The following is a 19,435-nucleotide window of genomic DNA, read 5'->3' as shown; positions in this document are numbered from 1 at the left end:
TATACACTCCCTTCAGAGGCTTCCTTCAGAATCAGTTCCTTGCCTCATTCAGATTTTGGTGGCTGCTTGAGGCCGTATCACTTCTGTCTAAGGCCAGAATCTTCAAATTTCTCTTTGCTGTGTCTTCATATGGCTTTCTCCTCTGTGTGGTCCAAATAGCCTCTGTCTTCATATGAAGACATATATGATTGCACTTAGGACCCACTCATATAATCCAGAATAATATCCCCATTTTAACATCCTTAATCATATCTTCAAATACCCTTTTATTTGTATTTATTTTTTATTTTTTGTCATCTAAGGTCCATGGGTTGGGATGTGGAGATCTTTGGAGGACCATTTTCAGCCTACCACAGACTGGTTTATGTAGTTTTACTAGAATAATTAACAATAACAACCAATAAGGTAAAAGCGCTGCTTAGGAACTTAGCAATGACAATTTCAAAGATATAAAAAACAAAAAAAGAATCCTTCTGAAGAGCATTTTGTCACTGTATTCTAAAACTGTTAATTATCTTTACCAATTTTATGTGAGGGGAATGGGCAAAATCTAAGCCAGAAGATTATAGTATGACCCAAAGAATAAACAAGTAGAAGGCGGCCAACACTTTGTGGTTTCTTTAGTGCATCTGGCTGAACTTCTGCTGACATTTTATTTTATCCTTTTTTTTTTATGTTTATTTTTGAGAGACAGAGCATGAGTGAGGGAGGGGCAGAGTGAGAGGGGGACAGAGGATCTGAAGCAGGCTCTGCACAGACAGTGGCAAGCCCCATGCCGGGGTCAAACTTCCCAACCGTGAGATAGTGACCTGAGCTGAAGTCAGATGCTCAACTGACTGAGCTACCCAAGTACCCATTATTATATTTTTTAAAATGTTTATTTATTTATTTTGAGAGAGACACAGTGTGTGTATGCATGCACGTGTGTGAGTGGGAGAGGGGCAGAGAGAGAGCGAGCCCAAACGGGCTCCGAGCTGTCAGCACAGAGTCCATTATGGGGCTCGATCTCAGAAACTGTGAGTTCATGACCTGAGCTGAAAACAAGAGTCTGGTGCTTAATAGACTGAGCCACCCAGGTGCCCCTCTGCTGACATTTTAGAAGTAACGTTTAGAAATGACTACAAAAATGTGTCTTTTTTAAAATAATAAATTTCTTTTGCTTAAAGTGTAAAATTTTCACATCCACCTCTTCTTTTCTACTCACCTCTCACACCCACCCCTCTTTATAAAAATAGGTGCCCCTTACTGAAGCAGTGGATCCAGTGGATTTGGAAGAATACCTCATTACTCATCCTTTAGCTGTGGATTCTGGGCCTTTAAGGGATTTGATTGAATTCCCTCCAGATGACATTGAAGTTGTTTATAGTCCTAGGGACTGTAGAACCCTTGTTTCAGCTGTACCTGAAGAAAGGTAAGGAGACCTTTACCTATATTTGATTTTAGTGTAACTGGAAAGATTACCTTGCTTGATTTTACTTGGGTCCTATTTCTTGTGGTGGTGGTGTTTCCTATTATATGACCATGAACTGCAGCAACCAAATTCACAGACATCAATGCTTTCCTTACGAAATTACTAATGTATTTTCTTTTTTGAAATAGTGAAATGGATCCACATGTTAGAGATTGTATAAGAAGTTATACAGAAGACTGGGCAATTGTGATCAGAAAGTAAGTCATATATTTATTATAACATTAAAAAATACTGAGTAGGATGTATAAATGTATTAAGGTAGATTAATAATAATTATGAGCCCTGGAGCACCTGGGTGGCTTAGTTGGTTGAGCTTCTGACTTCAGCTCAGGTCATAATCTCCTGGTTCATGAGTTCAAGCCCCACATTGGGCTTGCTGCTGTCAATGCAGAGCCCTCTTCAGACCCTCCTCTGTCCCTCTCCCACTTGCTCTCTCTCAAACATAAATAAAACTTAAAAAAAAAAAAATTATGAGACCTGAAAATTCATTTGAAAAAACAGTTGAAGAAGCAAGAAGAATCTTTTGTTTATAGATCTGTTCTGGTTAGGAGTTCTGCAATTACTGCTGCTTACTTCACTTACTTTCCTTGTAAAACAGTATGTTTGTCAGTAGTATTTCTGTATTATCATAGGTCATTAATAACTAATAATATATAATTATAATAACTTATAGTCTAATTCTTTTGGGAATTCATGGGTAGGTATTGATGAATAATTTGTATTTCTCAAAAAGAATCCAGTTTATTGAAACTTAAATAGTTAAGTTAAATTGAATAGCCTGTTTTCTAGATCAAGCTGTTTGAAAGGCCTCTACCCTTTATTAACTAAATATTTATAGATCCTTGACCTGTACGTCTAATCAGGTAAATATTTTAAAAAAATAATGTTTTGTTCTCCCACAAAATTTATTTTTCTAATGGATGGTGTTTGAGATATCAAATCAGATTAAGAAATAAAAGTTTCCTTTGCTAATTTTAATTTGCATAATTAAAAGTCTTCATACTGAAAATTCTTAGCCTTATTTTATTTTTCTAAAGGAAATATAATGACTGAAGTAGTGGAGAATTCTGTTATGACATAGTTTTCAAAAATGAAGTTATCTGTGCTAACTTGTACTAGCAACAGTGATGTATCCTTTGCTTATTGTTTTGTCCTTATGGCTGCTGTCTTATTTCACTGGGTTTAATATTATGTTAAGCATCACTTGGGGATACTGCTGACATGCTTTTTAGTTTTAGTGTGACCTAATAAAAGCCAGTCTGTTACCCATTATAAAGAAGAGCTGTTTTTATGAACTTACAATTTTGATAAGGATTTCAATAACTAGATTTATTAGTGAATAAAACTGTTTCTCTGTCAAATAACTCAAAAATCTTTACTTCTATGCATGTATGTTGAAAACTTCTAATCAGAAATCTTAATATAATATAAACATTAATCTCAGAATCATGGAGTCTGCTACTTAACTCCCATCATGGGGTGCTGACCTTGGTTTAGACAAAGAGGTAAGGTAGTTAACATTTTTGGGTACTTACTATGTGTAGGGCATTTTATTGGGCACTTTATCTCAGTTAAGTTTCCAACAGATAAGATTGTTCAGGCTCAGAGCAGTTAAGTAATGTCTTTGAGGTCCCACAACCAGAAAATAGGATAGCCAAGATTAGAAGCTAGGAGCATCAGATTCTAATGCTTACATTTTTTCTGTTACATCAGATATTATTTATTATTGGCGGTATAGTAAATGGCAAAGGGGGTACTTTTATTGGACTACAAGTTTTAAAGTATCCCTGAAAGATAGAAGATAGGTGTGATTGGAACATAAGAGGAAACCATAATGCAGAATAATCTAAGGAGAAGATATATGAAGAAGCCTTGGTAGCACTTTAAGCTCAGAAACAGTGAATTGAGGCAATGGAAGGGAGACCTCGGGTAACTGTTTGACATTCGGTTACTTTGAAATCCCCTGTACCCTGTTTATACAGGAGTGGCTGCTGCAGAGGTATCTGCCTCATTTTTAGAGCATCATTTTTAGAGCTCATTTTAGAGCATTATGGGTCTTGAGCTGTTAATATAGTGGCCAGGGTGGGCATGCCATGGAAGAAGAAGGAACCCTTCATTCCTGGAAAAGTAGATACTGGCAGATTCTGCCTGGCAGCATGATTTGCTTCTTCTCCACAACCACCGGATATGGGGTGAGCGAGGCAGATACAGTATTTCCAGACAGATATGGGGTTATAAATTTAAAAATGAACACAGAACCCCAAATTGCCAGCTATTTGATGAAGATCAGCATGCTTCAAAAGAATTATCAAACTACAAATAACAGAACTAACAATTGAAAGTTGGCAATAGAGCAGCGCCTGGGTGGCTCAGTCAGTTGAGTGTCCACCTTCAGCTCAGGTCATGATCTCATGGCTTGTAAGTGTGAGCCCTGCGCCGGGCTCTGTGCTGACAGCTCAGAGCCTGGTGCCTGCTTTGGATTCTGTGTCCATCTCTCTGCCCCTCCCCTGCTCGTGCACTGTCTCTCTTTCTCTCTCTCAAATATAAATAAACATTAAAACATATATATATCCTCAAGGAGACATGAAAGGATATGGTAATCGTGTAAAAATCAACTAGTTATCTTTGGAAATTAATATTTTATTCAGTGAAAACATATAAAAAACTCAGCAGATGGTCTTATTGGCAAAGTGGACATCATGACCAAAGGGTGGAATAGTAAGCCAAAAGGTATGGTGGAGGTAACTCTTATGGAGAAAAAAAAATGTAGGGTGAGGGGGATGGGGAGAGCCAAGAAGAGGGGCTGAATTTCCTACTTTGTAGAACTAATCAGAAGAGACCTTACTAATAAGGTGAATTTGAGCCAAGACCTGAAGGGAGTAAGGAAGTGAGCCCTTTGGATTTCAGGAATGTATTAGGCAGAGGGGAGAACAGCATATGCAGAGGCTCCATACTGGAAGCCTGCTACGGGTGTTCAAAGAATAGCAAAGAGGTCGATGTGACTGGAATAGAATAAATGAGGGAGAGAATGCTGAGATATGAGGTCATAACAATGGTGGTGTGTGTATGGGGTTGGATGGGTAATCCTCTAGAGCCTTATCACAGCAACCAGCCGGAGGTCAGAGTGTTAATTTATGAGTATTGATTGGGGCACCTGGGTGGCTCAGCTGGTTAAGCATCTGACTCTTAGTTTCGGCTCAGGTCATGATCTCATAGTTCATGAGTTCCAGCCCTGTGTTGCGCTCTGCGTTGACAGCATAGAGCTTGCTTGGGATTTCTCTCTCTCTCTCTCTCTCTCTCTCTCTCTCTCTGCCCCTGACTCTCTGTCTCTCTCTCTCTCTCTCTCTCTCAAAATAAATAAATAAACTTAAAAAAAAAGAAGCTTTAAGAAAAAAGACTATTGATCACGAATCATGTCATTCTCAGCTCTTTTGAATTTTATACTGTCAATTAATTTTTTAGGACATAAAGGAGGCAGAATGCAACACATTTCTTTTGTTAGAGCAGCTTAGACATGCAACTTCACAAATTAAGACACTTTAAAAATTTCATGAAAGAGTAAAACATCTGCTTTTGAGTAATACCTTTTATGTTATTACATTGAATATCGTTATTTTAGTTCTTCCAGAGGAAAATGCTGTCTTTTATTTTGTGATTATGCAGTGATATGATCGTGTAGCTGCTATTTTAATATCTTTAGCAACAAGACACAATATGAATGACTCATATCAAGTGTGATTCCTTACTATTTCATAAATTCACTGGTGGCAAGAACCATATCATCCTCTGGTAATCATAATTGTTTTTGCTCCAATTAAAATTTTCCCCAGTTGGGCTATATGAAGTGTGGAACAATAATTGCTCTTGGATTTTGGTGTCTGTTGAATGCTCTTGGATATTGGGTTTTTAGGCAAGAAAGTTACATTAATTTCAGAGTTATTCTAAGTCTAATACATATATTACGTAACAATATATGTTACGTAATATATGTATGCAGTGGTGGAGATCTTGCTGTTTTTTATTTTAAAAGTCTGCAGCCTTAGGGGCACCCGGGTGGCTCAGTCGGTTGAGCATCCAACTTCGGCTCAGGTCATGATCTCCCTGTTCCTGAGTTTGAGCCTCGTGTCAGCTCAGAGCCTAGAGCCTGTTTCAAACTCTGTGTCTCCCTCTCTCTTTCTGACCTTCCCCCACTTGTGCTCTGTCTCTCACTCTCTCAAAAATAAAAATAAACATTAAAAAAAATTTTTTTAAAGTCTGCAGTTTTAGCTTGTTTAAGATCATTTATACATAATGAGATATAGGAACTTTTTTGGCTATTTGAAATTTTAAGATTCAGTGCTTTATATTTTTCTGCCTTTAAAAAATTTACATTGTTATGAATGTAATACATATTTTCTACTCTCTCATTTTATTCTTTAACCTGGTTTCTCATTCTTTCTTTTTACTGAAAAGAAAAAAGTTCTCTGAATTGAAAGTACAACTCTGAATTGAAAGTACAACTTAAGTTATATATACATGGTTCCCATGGAAAGAAGGAGAATATAGTTTACTTCTGGAATCTCATTATCTGTTCTCTAGTTGAAATAAAGGAACTGTGAATGGAAGTCTTCCTAATCGATCACTCTGGTTAAATGTTTGACACAATCAAAACTGCTGGGATGTATCCTTATTAATGTAAAGAAGTAATACAGAGAACAGTGGGCTTATTACATCATGATGAAAATGAAAAATTTCCAAAAACTGATATGTATTTAACTATTTTATTTTGAATAGATATCATAAACTGGGAACAGGATTTAATCCTAATACATTAGATAAACAGAAAGAAAGGCAAAAAGGTTTGCCAAAACAGGTCTTTGAATCTGATGAAGCTCCAGATGGCAACAACTACCAGGATGAGCAAGTAATACTTTTATTTTTAAATTATTACAAGAAATTATTTTAAAGTAGTTTATTTTTTAATTTCTTAATTAATATATTTAATGTTTTGCACGACAGGATGATCTTAAAAGGCGTTCAATGTCAATAGATGATACTCCAAGGGGTAGCTGGGCCTGCAGTATTTTTGACTTGAAAAATTCGCTTCCTGATGCTCTGCTTCCTAATTTACTTGATCGAACGCCCAATGAAGAAATAGACCGTCAGAATGATGACCAAAGGAAATCAAACCGTCACAAGGAACTCTTTGCTCTGCACCCATCACCAGATGAGGTATAGATGTTTATATATAAAGAAGCAGATGATTATTAAGATAGATATTTTGGGAATATCACATAAAGTATTCTAATAATATAGGGAATAAAACAACTGAAACATAGGTATAACTTCTAGTAAATGAAATATATATATATTATGCTTAATATATAACTTAATATAATTTCTTTTTTAAATTTTTTTTTTTTTCAACGTTTTTTATTTATTTTTGGGACAGAGAGAGACAGAGCATGAACGGGGGAGGGGCAGAGAGAGAGGGAGACACAGAATCGGAAGCAGGCTCCAGGCTCTAAGCCATCGGCCCAGAGCCTGACGCGGGGCTCGAACTCACGGACCGCGAGATCGTGACCTGGCTGAAGTCGGACGCTTAACCGACTGCGCCACCCAGGCGCCCCAATATAACTTAATATAATTTCTATGAATTGAGCACATTTAGGATCTAACGAGTTCTCTTTGAGGGTAAATTGGTCCTTATTTTCTCTGCTCAGTTGTGAAGACTAAAAGTATTAGATTAATAAAATAAGTTTTTAGAAAATTATAAAGGGTTGACATATGATAAGAATGTTCATTTTAGTATTGCTTGTCAATTTGTAGGAAGAGCCAATAGAACGACTTAGTGTTCCTGATGTGCCCAAAGAGCATTTTGGTCAAAGACTTCTTGTAAAATGTTTATCACTCAAGTGAGTATTTATTTTGTTTACTGTATAGCTTTTATTTTTCAAATAACATTTTGAGTATTAGTATAACAATCCTAGTAGATTTTATGCTTGTATTTGTGTCCTTTTGAGAAGTATTGTTCTTCTATATGTAATTTTAAATGCTACTAAGCATTAAAACTATTGTATGAAGGTAAGCTTTAAGAACATTTTTGCCTCACAGGTGAAGATGACTTTTTGTCACAGCTATATAATTAGTCTTAAAACTTGAACAAAAATTTGCTGAATTTCTTGTGTTTACCAGACACTGTACTTGGCTTGGGGAATATAAAGGCAAAGTATCTTTTCCCTTAAAGACTTGATTATACAAGCCTACATGGTAGGCTTTGTGGGTGTTTTGAAGATTCTGAGTTTCTATATTTTTCTTTATGTAAAAAAGTTAAATGACTTTTGATCTAACGTCATCGAAGTGATAATGTCCTGAATTTATATTCTTCACAAAGTGCTTTATTTTATTTTAATTTCTCTATTTTAACTCATCTTGTCTTCAGTGTAATTCTATAAGGTATATATTATTTTCTTCATTTTACAAATGAGGAAATCAAGATTCAAAAGCATTAGCAGAAGTGAACTGACTGGCATGCTCACTGTTTTGCACCCAGTAACTGAAAAAAAAAAAACAAAACACCTCGATGCTGTTTTCATTGTATCATGTTAATATTATGGTTAATTACCAGTTCTGACTTAAGAAAAAGGAAGTTTTAATACATAGAACTTTCTAAAAGGAGCAACTCATAGGGATAGACCACTTCCGTGTCTGGATAACTTAGGCAGTTTTCTTCCTTTGAAAGCTAAGGCATTATGTATTTAGTTAGATTTATCTAGAAAGTTGTTAGAGCTTTAGTGCATTGAGTCTTTTGAAGATCATATTCTTTTTTTGTTTTTTTATTTGCTTTTTTTGACAGCTTTCTTATGATATAATTTAAATATAAAATTCACCCTTTTAAAGTCAGTGGTTTATTTGTTTTTATTTATTTTAAAAATTTTAATTCCAATATAGTTAACATACAGTATTATATTATCTTCTGGTGTACAATATAGTGATTCAGCAGTTTTGTATATTATTTATTGCTCATCATGATAAGTGTACAGTTAACCCCTTCTCCTATTTCACCCATCCTCCTTCCCTACCCACCTCCCCTCTGGTAACTATCTGTTTGTCCTCTGTAGTTAACAGTTTGGTTTCTGGTTTTTTGTTTGTTTTTGTTTTTTTTTAAATTCCACATGTGAGTGAAATCATATGGATTTTCTCTTTCACTGATTGAATTATTTCACTTAGCATTATATTCTCTCTGTTCCTTTCTTCTCTTGCTCACTTCTTTCATGATTTGCTAGCTTTCTTAAGTGATATACTTGGATCCCTAGCTCTTTATTTTTTGCATATCTGTTACTGGGTTTTGATTTGTGGTTACAATTAAGTTTGTGTATAACATCTTATGACTAAGCAGTCTATATTAAGTTGCTTGAGTTTGAACCCATTCTTTACCACCCCCCCCACCTATGTTTATAAAAGGTATCCTACTTTACATCTTTTTATTTTGTGGATCCTTGACTGAGTTTTACAGATATGTTTAATTTTGCTGCTTTTGTGCTTCCTACTTTTCTTATTCCTGCTTATGGTCTTTCCTCTCAAAGAATCCCCTTTAAAATTTCTTGTAAGGCTGGTTTAGTGGTCATGAATTCCTTTAACTGTTATTTGTCTGGGAACCTCTTTACTCTCATTCTGTTCTAATGATAGCTGGATAAAGTGTTCTTGGCTGCAGGTTTTTTTCTTTCAGCGCTTTGAATATATCTTGCCATTCCCTTTGGCTTGCAAAGTTTCTGCTGAACAATCAGCTGGTAGCCTTATGGAGTTTTCCTAGTATGTATGTAACTTTTCTTTTCTTTTGCTGCTTTTAAAATTCTCTGCTTTATCGCTGCTTTTTGCCATTTTAATTACAATGCGTCTTGGTGTGGACCTCCTTGGGTTGATTTTGTTGGGGGCTCTCTGTGCTTCCTCAATCTGGATTTCTGTTTCCTTCCCCAGATTTGGGAAGTTTTCAGCTATTATTTTTTCAAATAAATTTTCTGCCCCTGTTCCTTTCTCTTCTTCTGGGATTCCTGTAATGCAAATGTTATTATGCTAGATGGTACTGCTGAGTTCCTTAAGTCTGTCTTCATTTTTTATTATTTTGTTTCCCTCTCTCCTCTTCAGCTTGATTGCTTTCCATTTCTCAGTCCTCTGATCCTCTAATCCAGGTCACTAATCCTTTCCTCTGTTTCCTCTAGTCTCCTATTTATTCCATCTAGTGTCTTTTTAATTTTAGTTACTGAGTTCTTCATCTCTGATTGGTTCTTTTGTATGTTTTCTATCTCTTTGTTATGGGTCTCACTGAGGTCCTCCACTTTTTCTCAAGTTCTGTGAGTATCTTTATGACCATTCCTTTAAATTCTCTGTCAGGCATATGACTTATTTCAGTTTCGTTTAGCTCTCTTTTGTCCTGTATCTTTCATTTGTGACAAATTCCTCTGTCTCCTCATTTTGTCTAACTCTCTGTGTCTGTTTCTGTGTGTTAGGAAAGTTGGCTATGTCTCCTGCTCTTTCAAGTAGTGGCCTTAAGAAGAGGTCTTGTAATGCCCTGCAGTGTAGTGTCCCCTGTTCACCAGATCCTGGGTGATTGAGGAGGTCTCCTATGTGTCATTCAGGTGTCTGTCAGGGCTAAGCTGCTTTTGCCTTTAGTTTGTCATCTGTGATGGTTCTCTTTGCCTCTTGTGGACAGGATTTTGTCCCTTTGTTGTTAGTGGGTGAATCTAAGGGCACCTTGGGCTTAAGTTGAGTCAGACCAGGTATTTGCCAGAAATGTAGCAGCACCAAACTGCCGGACACCTTCCATGTTGTCTCCTGAGAAGCTTTTGTTGGTGGACAAGGCCTGCAGTCAGACCAGCTGTCTGCCCCCAGCCCCCTGCTGGGGCCACAGGGGGACTGGTATGTTTGGTTATTTTTCTCTCTTCCCAGGGTAGGAGTCGCTTTATAGTAGTGTTGGCTCCTATCAGGGCTGCTTGCACACTGTCAGGCTTGTGGCACCGCTTTGGATGGGTTCTGCCAAGGGATATTGCAGGGGGCAGGTCTGCAGGAGAATGCAGAGGCATGGTGTGCTCTTAGCAGTTTAGGTGCAGGTGTTGGCAGTATGCTGGTTCCTGCAGATACTTAGGTTGGGGCATCAGGGAGGGAAAAGGCACCCACCAGCTCCTTTGCTCCTGGAGAAGTCTCTCAATGATCCCTGCCCCTCCAGCAATGTTCTGAGATTAGTAAACAAATCTTCCTCCTGAATACACCAGGAATTTTTCAAGGTGATACTTCTGTGCTGTAAAATCTGAGGGACTGTTTGTTGTGCTGTCTCATTAAGAGTGGGAACTCAGTTTCATTTTGCCCTCCTGGCTGATTTTTAAAATTCGAGGTGTTTAGCCTCACTGTAAGAACTCACAAAATTTGGCCTCTCTGATTTAAAAAAAAAAATTTAAAAAAATTTTATTTTGAGAGAGAGAGAGAGAGAGAGAATGAGCAGGGGAGGGGCAGAGAGAGAAGGAGACACAGAATCTGAAGCAGGCTCCAGGCTCTGAGCTGTCAGCATAGAGCCTGACACAGGGTTCGAACTCACGAACCATGAGATAACCTGAGCTAAAGTCGGATGCTTAACTGACTGAGCCACCCAGGCACCCCTGGCCTCTCTCATTTTCAAAGTCACATGTTATTAGTCTGCCCCCTCTGGGTTCCCTGTGCCGGGGTGCTTAGTGAGAGTCTCATTTTGTTTCTGCATTTACTGTTTCCTTCCCTCCTGTGGATGGTCCTGTGGGTTCATTTAGCTCCTCACCTGCTCTTCCTCCTTCCTTTGATGTGGCCTCTTCTCTACATTTAGCTGTGGAGAGTCTGTTCTGCCAGTCTTTGGGTTGGGTTATTTACACTTATGTGGGTGTTATCTATGGGAAGAGGTGAGCTTAGGGTCTTCCTACTCCACCATCTTCCGTGGAAGTCTAACATCAGTGGTTTTTAGTAAATTCAGAGTTGTACAACTATTGCTGTGACTAATTCTTGAACATATTCATCACCCCAGAGAGAAACTTCATACCTGTATTAGTTTGTTCCAACTACCATAATAAAATACCATAGACTGGGTAGCTTAAACAACAGAAATTTATTTTCTCACAGTGCTGGAGAGTGGAAGTTGAAGTTCAGGGTGTTGGTAGGATTGGTTTCTGATGAGACTTCTCTTCCTGGCTTGTAGATGGCCATCTTCTTCTTGTTCCCCGATATGACCTTTTCTTTGTTCCTGCATGAAGAGAGAAAGTTCTCTGGTGTTTCTTTTTCTTTTTATAAAGACACCAGTCTTTTTGGCTTAGGGTCTCACCCTAATTTTGTCAGTAGTGTGTTTTGGTAGGCCTTGGAGTGATTAAAAATTGCTTTTTTGGAGCGCCGGTGTGGCTCAGTCGGTTAAGCACATGACTCTTGATTTTGGTTCAGGTCCTGATCTTGCAACTTGTGAGATCAAGTCCTATGTCGGGCTCTCCACTGACAGCGCAGAGCCTGCTTGGGATTCTCTCTCTCCCGCTGTCTTTACCCCTCTCCTGCTCTCTCAAAAGAAATAAGTATTTTAAGAAATTGCCTTTTTAAAAAGTGTTTTTTGAATTCTCAAAATTTCAAATAAATGAGCACTTAACAGTGGGGAAAAAAGCAACCTTTTTTGCAGCTTGGTGCACTTGCATTGAGTATCTGGTGCTCAAATAGTATTTCTTGACAAACTCAAACACGTGTATGTTTGGTTGCCTGGGAGTAGCATAGTATGCGTTTTTTAAGTTTTCATACTGAATGTATGAGAGGTATACATTTAAAAACAGAAAAGAAAAAAAAATACAACCATGGCAGTCCTTTTGTATAATGGAAGAGCCTTTTGAAACATTAAAGAAAAAAATGAAATGATGTATCTCATTTAAAATATTCTTGTCATGCATTAGTAGCTTTTCTTAATGTGAAGCACACTCGTTGTTTCCTCAAGACTTTTAACCTTTGTTCATCATACTAACAATAGGGATCTTTAAATACTGTCCAAGAATATCATAGAGAAAGTTATTATGCATGAATTTTATGGTGCTAAATTACAAAATAGGATACTCATTTTCTGAATAAGCAGTTAACATTTCTCTTATCTTTGATCCATTTTTGCTTATTTTTATCTGAATCTAAAATTTATATGAAAATGCAAAGGGCTGAAAGGAGGCAGGGAAGTTTTGAAGCAGTTTACAAAACAAAATAGGTATTAATACTTAGTATAAAGCTACAGTAAGCTAATTACCTAAGACAGAAGCTAATGAAGGCAATATAGCACTGACATACAATTAGAAAATTAGTCCAATGGACTAGGGCTAAAAAATAGACCTATGTGTGTATTTTTGATTTACAATGACAGTGGCACTACAGTAGCCCCCCTCTTCTCCATGTATTCAGTTACCAGTGGTCAACTGCTGTCCAGGCGCAGATGATGATCCTTCTGACTTATCAGAAGATCAGTAATAGCTTAACTCTATGTCACAATGTCTGTGTTATTTACCTCAGTTGATTTCATACGTAGACATTTTATCAGGTCATATCATTGTAAGGAAAAGGAGGATTAATATAATACAGTAAAGTATTTTGAGAGAGAGAGAGAGAGAGACTGCATTCACATATCTTTTATTAAAGTATGTTGTTATAGTTGTTCTGTTTTGTCATTAGTTATTGTTGTTAATCTCTTACTGTGCCTAAAGTATAAATTAAACTTTATCACAGGTAGCGTATGCATTGGAAAAAACATTGTATATATGGGTTTCAGTACTGTCTACAAGGTTTCAGGCATCCATGGGAGGTGTTAGAACATATTTTTTGCAGATAAGGGGAGACAACTATATAGACAGTTGGGAAAGGTAATCTTTTCAATAAATTGGCAGGACAGTTGGATATCTGTGTCTCTCTGTTTCTCTATCTTTCTCTGTCATACAGAGGGAGAAGATGTTTTCAATACATTCACTTGACAAAGCATCTGTATACAGAATGCATAAAGAAGTATAAATAGATGAGGAAAATGCCAAACAAAAAATAGAAACATGGTCCAAAAGAGGGTGTCTGTGTGGTCATAAATAGATGAAGATGCATATTAAAAGTCCAGTGTGATAACAGATACCCACTGAAGTTGCAGAATCAGAAAGAGTGACAGTAACAAGTGTTAGAGAGTTTGTACAGTGGGCTTTGTAGAGGTTGAACCATGTAGACAGTATCACCAAAATTTCTATTCTTTTGGCTTCTGGGTTGGGTTCTGCTAAGAGAGACATCAGCAGAAGTCAGAGGATGGAAGAGAGTGAAATCAGTGGTATTTACTTATATCCTTTTACTCATTCCCTGCTAGGTCATGTTGATTGGTTGCCTTCTCCTCCAAAGGCCAGTGTTTCTGTGAAAGCCCCTTGTATACCTGTTCTTTCTCAGTTTTGGTTTACCACTTCTAAGGTCTCCTTTAGGTCAAGGATTGGTAATGACTCCCTGCTATTGTTGTCTCCAGAGAATTGTACTCTCTCTAGTTGTTTTCCTAAATCTTATCGGAATCTTTGTGAATCCCCCTTCATTCAACTCAACCAAATGCGATTGTGTGTTATCTCCTGTAAAGACTTTGATACTCTCATGACAAAAAAAAAAATGAACAATGTAGAACAGGGTTTTTATAACCTTGGCACTATTGACATTTTTGTCTGGATAATTCTTTGTTGTCAGAGGCTCTCCTGTACAATGCAGAATGTTTAGCCACAGCCCTGGCCTCTCTACTCACTAAATATCAGTAATATTCTTGCAGTAATGATAACTTAAAATGCTTCCAGACATTGCCAAATGTCCTATTGGGGGAAAAATCATCCTTTATTGAGAATCACTGCTCTAGAGTTTTAGTTAACCTCATGTTACATATTATTCCCTTTTTTAAAATATTTTTAATTAATTCATTTATTTTGAGAGGGAGAGAGAGAGCTAGAGTGTGCAGTCGTGGGGGAGGGGCAGAAAGAGGTAGAGAGAGAATCCCAAACAGGCTCCATGCTCAGTGTGGAGCCCAACATGGGGTTTGACCTCACAACTGTGAGATCATGACCTGAGTTGAAATGAAGAGTTGGGTATTTGACTGAGTACCCAGGTGCCCCACATATTATTTTATTCAGCAAATAGTTACTAAGTGTTTACCGTATGTAAGCCAAGTTCTTGGAAATGAAGTTAGACATCTTGATTTAAGCATAGTTATAAAATACATTTTTACATATTCAAATAGTGAAAATTTGTATTTGAGCATTAAAAAGCATGGTTAGATTAATATTTATGACAGGGAAATATACCCATAAAATATGAAGTTGAGAAAGCAGACTACTAAATATACAGTGACATACTTCATTTAAAAAAAAATCCAGTTGGGGCACCTGGGTGGTCCAGTCGGTCAGGCGTCCGACTTCAGCTCGGGTCATGATCTCTCGGCTTGTGGGTTTAAGCCCTGAGCCACGTGTTGGGTTCTGTGCTGACAGCTCAGAGCCTGGAGCCTGCTTTGGATTCTGTGTCTCCCTCTCTCTCTGCTCCTTTCCCACTCACACTCTGTCTCTTTCTCTCAAAAGTAAATAAATGTTACAAAATAAATCCATTTACCAAGTGCAATTATACATAGACAAAAGTCTAGACGGATAGGCACTGAAACTGTTAATTTTGGTTCTCTCCATGTGGTGGAATTTTGTATGCTCCTGTTTTTCTCTGAAATTTTTAATGTGTTTTCTTAGTTTTTCACATTGAATATATGAAATTACCTAATGGAAGTAGTGGTTGATTTAGACTGAAAGATATACTTGCAAAAGTGTTTCAGAAGGAGGGGTAGCATAGATGGTATAGCACAGATGTAGAAATGTTGAACTAATTGCTTTTTTTCTTAAAGGTTTGAGATTGAAATTGAACCTATTTTTGCAAGTTTGGCTTTATATGATGTCAAGGAAAAGAAAAAGGTAAGATTATATGATTTGAACATAGTCTTTTGTCACATTCCTAGGTTTCAGAAACTTGTTTTCAAGTTGTTTTATAAGTAATAATTTTTTGAGAATTGTTAAACATGATTATTTATTTATTTATTTTTATTAAAGTTTATTTATCGAGAGAGAGAGAGAGAGAGAGAGAATGAGCAGAGGAGAGGCAGAGGGAAAGGGAGAGAGAGAGAATCCCAAGTAGGCTCTGTGCTGACAGCAGAAAGCCCAACTTGGGGCTTGAACTCATGAACTCTGAGATCATAACCTGAGCTAAAACCAAGAGCCAGATGCTTAACTTACTATCCATACAGTTGCCCCTAAATATGGGTCTTTTCAAAAGAAAGTAGAAATTTAATTTATTAAGACTTGTTAAACATATTTTCTTACTATAAAATAGTTTAGTTGATACCCAGTTTTTATTTAATGGAAAGAATTCCAAAAGCAAATAGCAGAAGCAACTTTCTTTAAAATTAAGGAAAAGTTAATACAAGAAAAGCATTTTAGGCAAATAACGTATAAAGGATTAGAATCATAATAAAGTTTTGTTGATGTGATTTAAAAATTCACACTAGCTAAAAAGATCATTTATATATGCTTGAAGTCTTTTATCTTAAATACTGCTTTAGTTTTACCATTGTATCTTTATTATACTTAGGAGTCTTTCAGAGGGCTATCTCATGCAGCATTTTTAAAATAATGTTTATTTTTTGAGAGGGAAAGAGAGAGAGAGAAAGAAAGAGGGCACAAATAGCATAGGGGCAGAGAGAGAGGGACTCAGAGAATCTGAAGGAGACTCCATGCTGTCAGTGCAAAGCCTCAGGTGGGGCTTGAAGCCATGAACTGTGAGATCATGATCTGAGCCAAAATTGGATGCTCAAGTGACCAAGCCACCCAGGAGCCCCTCATACAGGATTTCTTAATATTCTAAGCTTAATGTGTGGTAGAAACTAACTACTTTCAGTGACTTCTACTGTCAACATATTATAGATTTCTGCTGTGGAACTCTGCCCCAGCAACTTGTATTTGCTAAATCAAATTCGCTAAAATATTATTTGTATAATTCTTTTAATTCTCAATTTGAGGTAATTCATCTCAATAATTTCTTTGTGTACTTTATTACAGGTTACATTTCTAATCAAAAGAGCTTGGGATAGAGTTCTTTAGAATATATTTCTTGTATATTTCTCAGATAGTTTTGTATATTTCTTTTTGCTTTTATTTAGACATATAAAGATTGGTCAATGAAATATATGATATACAGTATGTTAGTGTAATGTTATAATATCTGTAATATTTTAAGACTGAGTATGCTTGATATTTGCAAAATGTACAGATTTTAAAATTTAATATGTGAATTTTTATTATTTTTTTTAGATTTCAGAAAACTTTTATTTTGACCTTAATTCTGAGCAGATGAAAGGATTATTACGTCCCCATGTACCACCTGCTGCCATTACCACTTTGGCAAGATCAGCTATTTTTTCTATCACTTATCCTTCCCAAGATGTTTTTCTTGTAATAAAGGTAAGAGTAATGTTAAATAAATTAGTTTGTTTGTGTAGTGTCTGTATATTTGTCTCCCTATTAATATCACAAGGTTTTTAAGGGTAAGGATTTTATCTTCATGTATTTTTTTTGTCTTAAAACTTCTTAACACAATACTGGATGTAGACTGTAGTCTACCTAAAAAAAACTACCTAAGTTTTTTTTTTTTTTTTTTGAGTGGGAACTCTATTAGGGTTCTCCAGAGAAACAGATCAGTAGGCTGGAAATACACACACATGTATGTACACACATACAGGTAGAGATTGATTGATTTTAAGGAATTGGCTTGTGTGATTGTGGGGGCTGGCAAATTTGAAATGTGTAGGGCAGGTTGGCAGGCTGGAATTCAGGTAAGAGTTGGTATTGTAGTCTTGAGTCTGAATTGGGCAGCAGACTGGAGACTCAGGCAGGGTTTCTGTGTTGCAGTCTTGAAAATTACTTCTTTGGGAAATTTCCATCTTTGGTCTCAAGGCCTTCACCTGATTGGATGAGGCACACTCACATTGTGGAGAGGGTAGTCTGCCTTACTCTACTGATTTAAATGCTGATCACCTCTAAAAAATACCTTTACAGCAACATCTGGGTAGGTTTGATCAAATAACTGGGCATTATAGCCTACCCAAGTTGGCATATAAAATTAAGTATCATAGGAGCTTTATTATGATGTTATCACTCAGTTTCTAAATTATATAAATACTAATATCTAAATCATTGAGGTCACGGAACATTATGATTTGACTGTCCTCCAATTAAGAATAAGGATTACAAACATAGGGAAGAATAAAAAACGAGGCCAACTGTAAAACAGACTCTTAACTATAGAGAACATACTAAGGGTTGCTGGAGGGGAGTTGGACTGAGGGATGGGTTAAATGGGTGACAGGTATTAAGAAGGGCAGTTAATGGGGTGCCTGGGTGGCGTAGTCGGTTAAGCGTCCGACTTCAGCCAGGTCACGATCTCGCAGTCCGTGAGTTCGAGCCCCGCGTCAGGCTCTGGGCTGATGGCTCGGAGCCTGGAGCCTGTTTCCGATTCTGTGCCTCCCTCTCTCTTTGCCCCTCCCCGTTCATGCTCTGTCTCTCTCTGTCCCAAAAATAAATAAAAAACGTTGAAAAAAAATTTAAAAAAAAAAAAAAAAAAAGAAGGGCAGTTACTGTGATAAGCACGGGGTGTTTTATATAAGTGATGAATCTCTAAATTCCACTCCTGAAGCTAATATTATCCTATGTATTAAGTGACTGACATTTAAATTAAAAATTTGAAATAAACAAAGCAAAATAAACACAAAAACTGAAAAAGGATTATGAATTCTAAAATCTGAATATTATGAAGCTGCTTACCTTAAGTTGAGGAATAATTTACTATAACTTGACCTTGACTTGAAAGAAGCTTAAAATATATTCATTAATCATTTTATCTTTATTTATATAAAATTATAAAAGGTAATGAATTTTACAATAAGGTTATAAAGTGGATTGTCACGGAATGAATCCTGTTTACCCACAGGAATAATGTCCTAATTTGTCGACACATTCCCATTGAATTCAGCTTAAAATAGATCTTAGCTACAATGAATCCTACAAGCACAGATTTAGCAGCAGTGGTCTTCAGAAACTCAGAATAAAGTTCTAAATATTAATACAGTTGAGAAATACTGTATATACACTACCTTTACATGGGAAAATAGTACATTTTCATAAAAATAGAACATATTTAAGGAAACGAGATGAAAAGATACAGCTGATGGTTCGAATATTGACTGCATGAAAATGAGATTATTTAGTGACAAGATTTGGTTGAGAGTGAACAGTTTAGATAGGATTAAGGATAAGAAACATTGTAAATGTTCAATATGAGTAAATAGGGAGATAAATCAATGTACATTCATATGATGGGATACTATGGCAAATAAAACCACTATTTGGAAGAAATTTTTTTTTTTAATGTTTATTTATTTTTGAGACAGAGAGAGACAGAGCATAAACGGGGGAGGGTCAGAGAGAGGGAGACACAGAATCTGAAACAGGCTCTAGGCTCTGAGCTGTCAGCACAGAGCCTGACGCGGGGCTCGAACTCACGGACCGCGAGATCATGACCTGAGCCGAAGTCGGCCGCTTAAGTGACTGAGCCACCCAGGCGCCCCTGGAAGAAATTTTAATGATATAGAAACGCATGTGTGATATAATATTCAGTGAAAAATAAGTCTGGCACAAAACTCTCTATGGAATGATTTCAATTGTGTAGAATATATATGTACATAAAAATATGTATATACATAGAAAATGACTTCCCTGTAATTTCAAAAAAATGAACAAGTTAAAATATTATTAAAAATTTAAAAGAGGGGCGCCTGGGTGGCTTGGTCGGTTAAGCATCCGACTTCGGCTCAGGTCACGATCTCGCGGTGGGTGGGTTCGAGCCCCGCGTCAGGCTCTGTGCTGACAGCTC

At 36.8% G+C, this 19,435-nt stretch overlaps 1 protein-coding gene across 8 annotated transcripts in view; it reads left to right on the top strand.

Annotated features, from left to right (window-relative positions):
- Positions 1 to 19,435, top strand: part of DOCK7 (dedicator of cytokinesis 7) — a 224,935-nt gene that overhangs the window by 34,877 nt on the left and 170,623 nt on the right. For all 8 annotated transcript variants that reach the window (XM_042997433.1, XM_042997432.1, XM_042997431.1 and 5 more), the window contains exons 3-9: positions 1,236 to 1,411; positions 1,600 to 1,668; positions 6,245 to 6,374; positions 6,470 to 6,682; positions 7,280 to 7,365; positions 15,360 to 15,426; positions 16,819 to 16,968. In XM_042997433.1, the coding sequence (XP_042853367.1) occupies positions 1,236 to 1,411; positions 1,600 to 1,668; positions 6,245 to 6,374; positions 6,470 to 6,682; positions 7,280 to 7,365; positions 15,360 to 15,426; positions 16,819 to 16,968 (891 nt within the window). The remainder of the gene's footprint in view (positions 1 to 1,235; positions 1,412 to 1,599; positions 1,669 to 6,244; positions 6,375 to 6,469; positions 6,683 to 7,279; positions 7,366 to 15,359; positions 15,427 to 16,818; positions 16,969 to 19,435) is intronic.

This window comes from Panthera tigris, chromosome C1, assembly GCF_018350195.1.
Source record: "Panthera tigris isolate Pti1 chromosome C1, P.tigris_Pti1_mat1.1, whole genome shotgun sequence".
In the NCBI taxonomy this organism is placed as follows: domain Eukaryota; kingdom Metazoa; phylum Chordata; class Mammalia; order Carnivora; family Felidae; genus Panthera; species Panthera tigris.
This window is presented reverse-complemented; position numbering and strand designations above follow the sequence as displayed.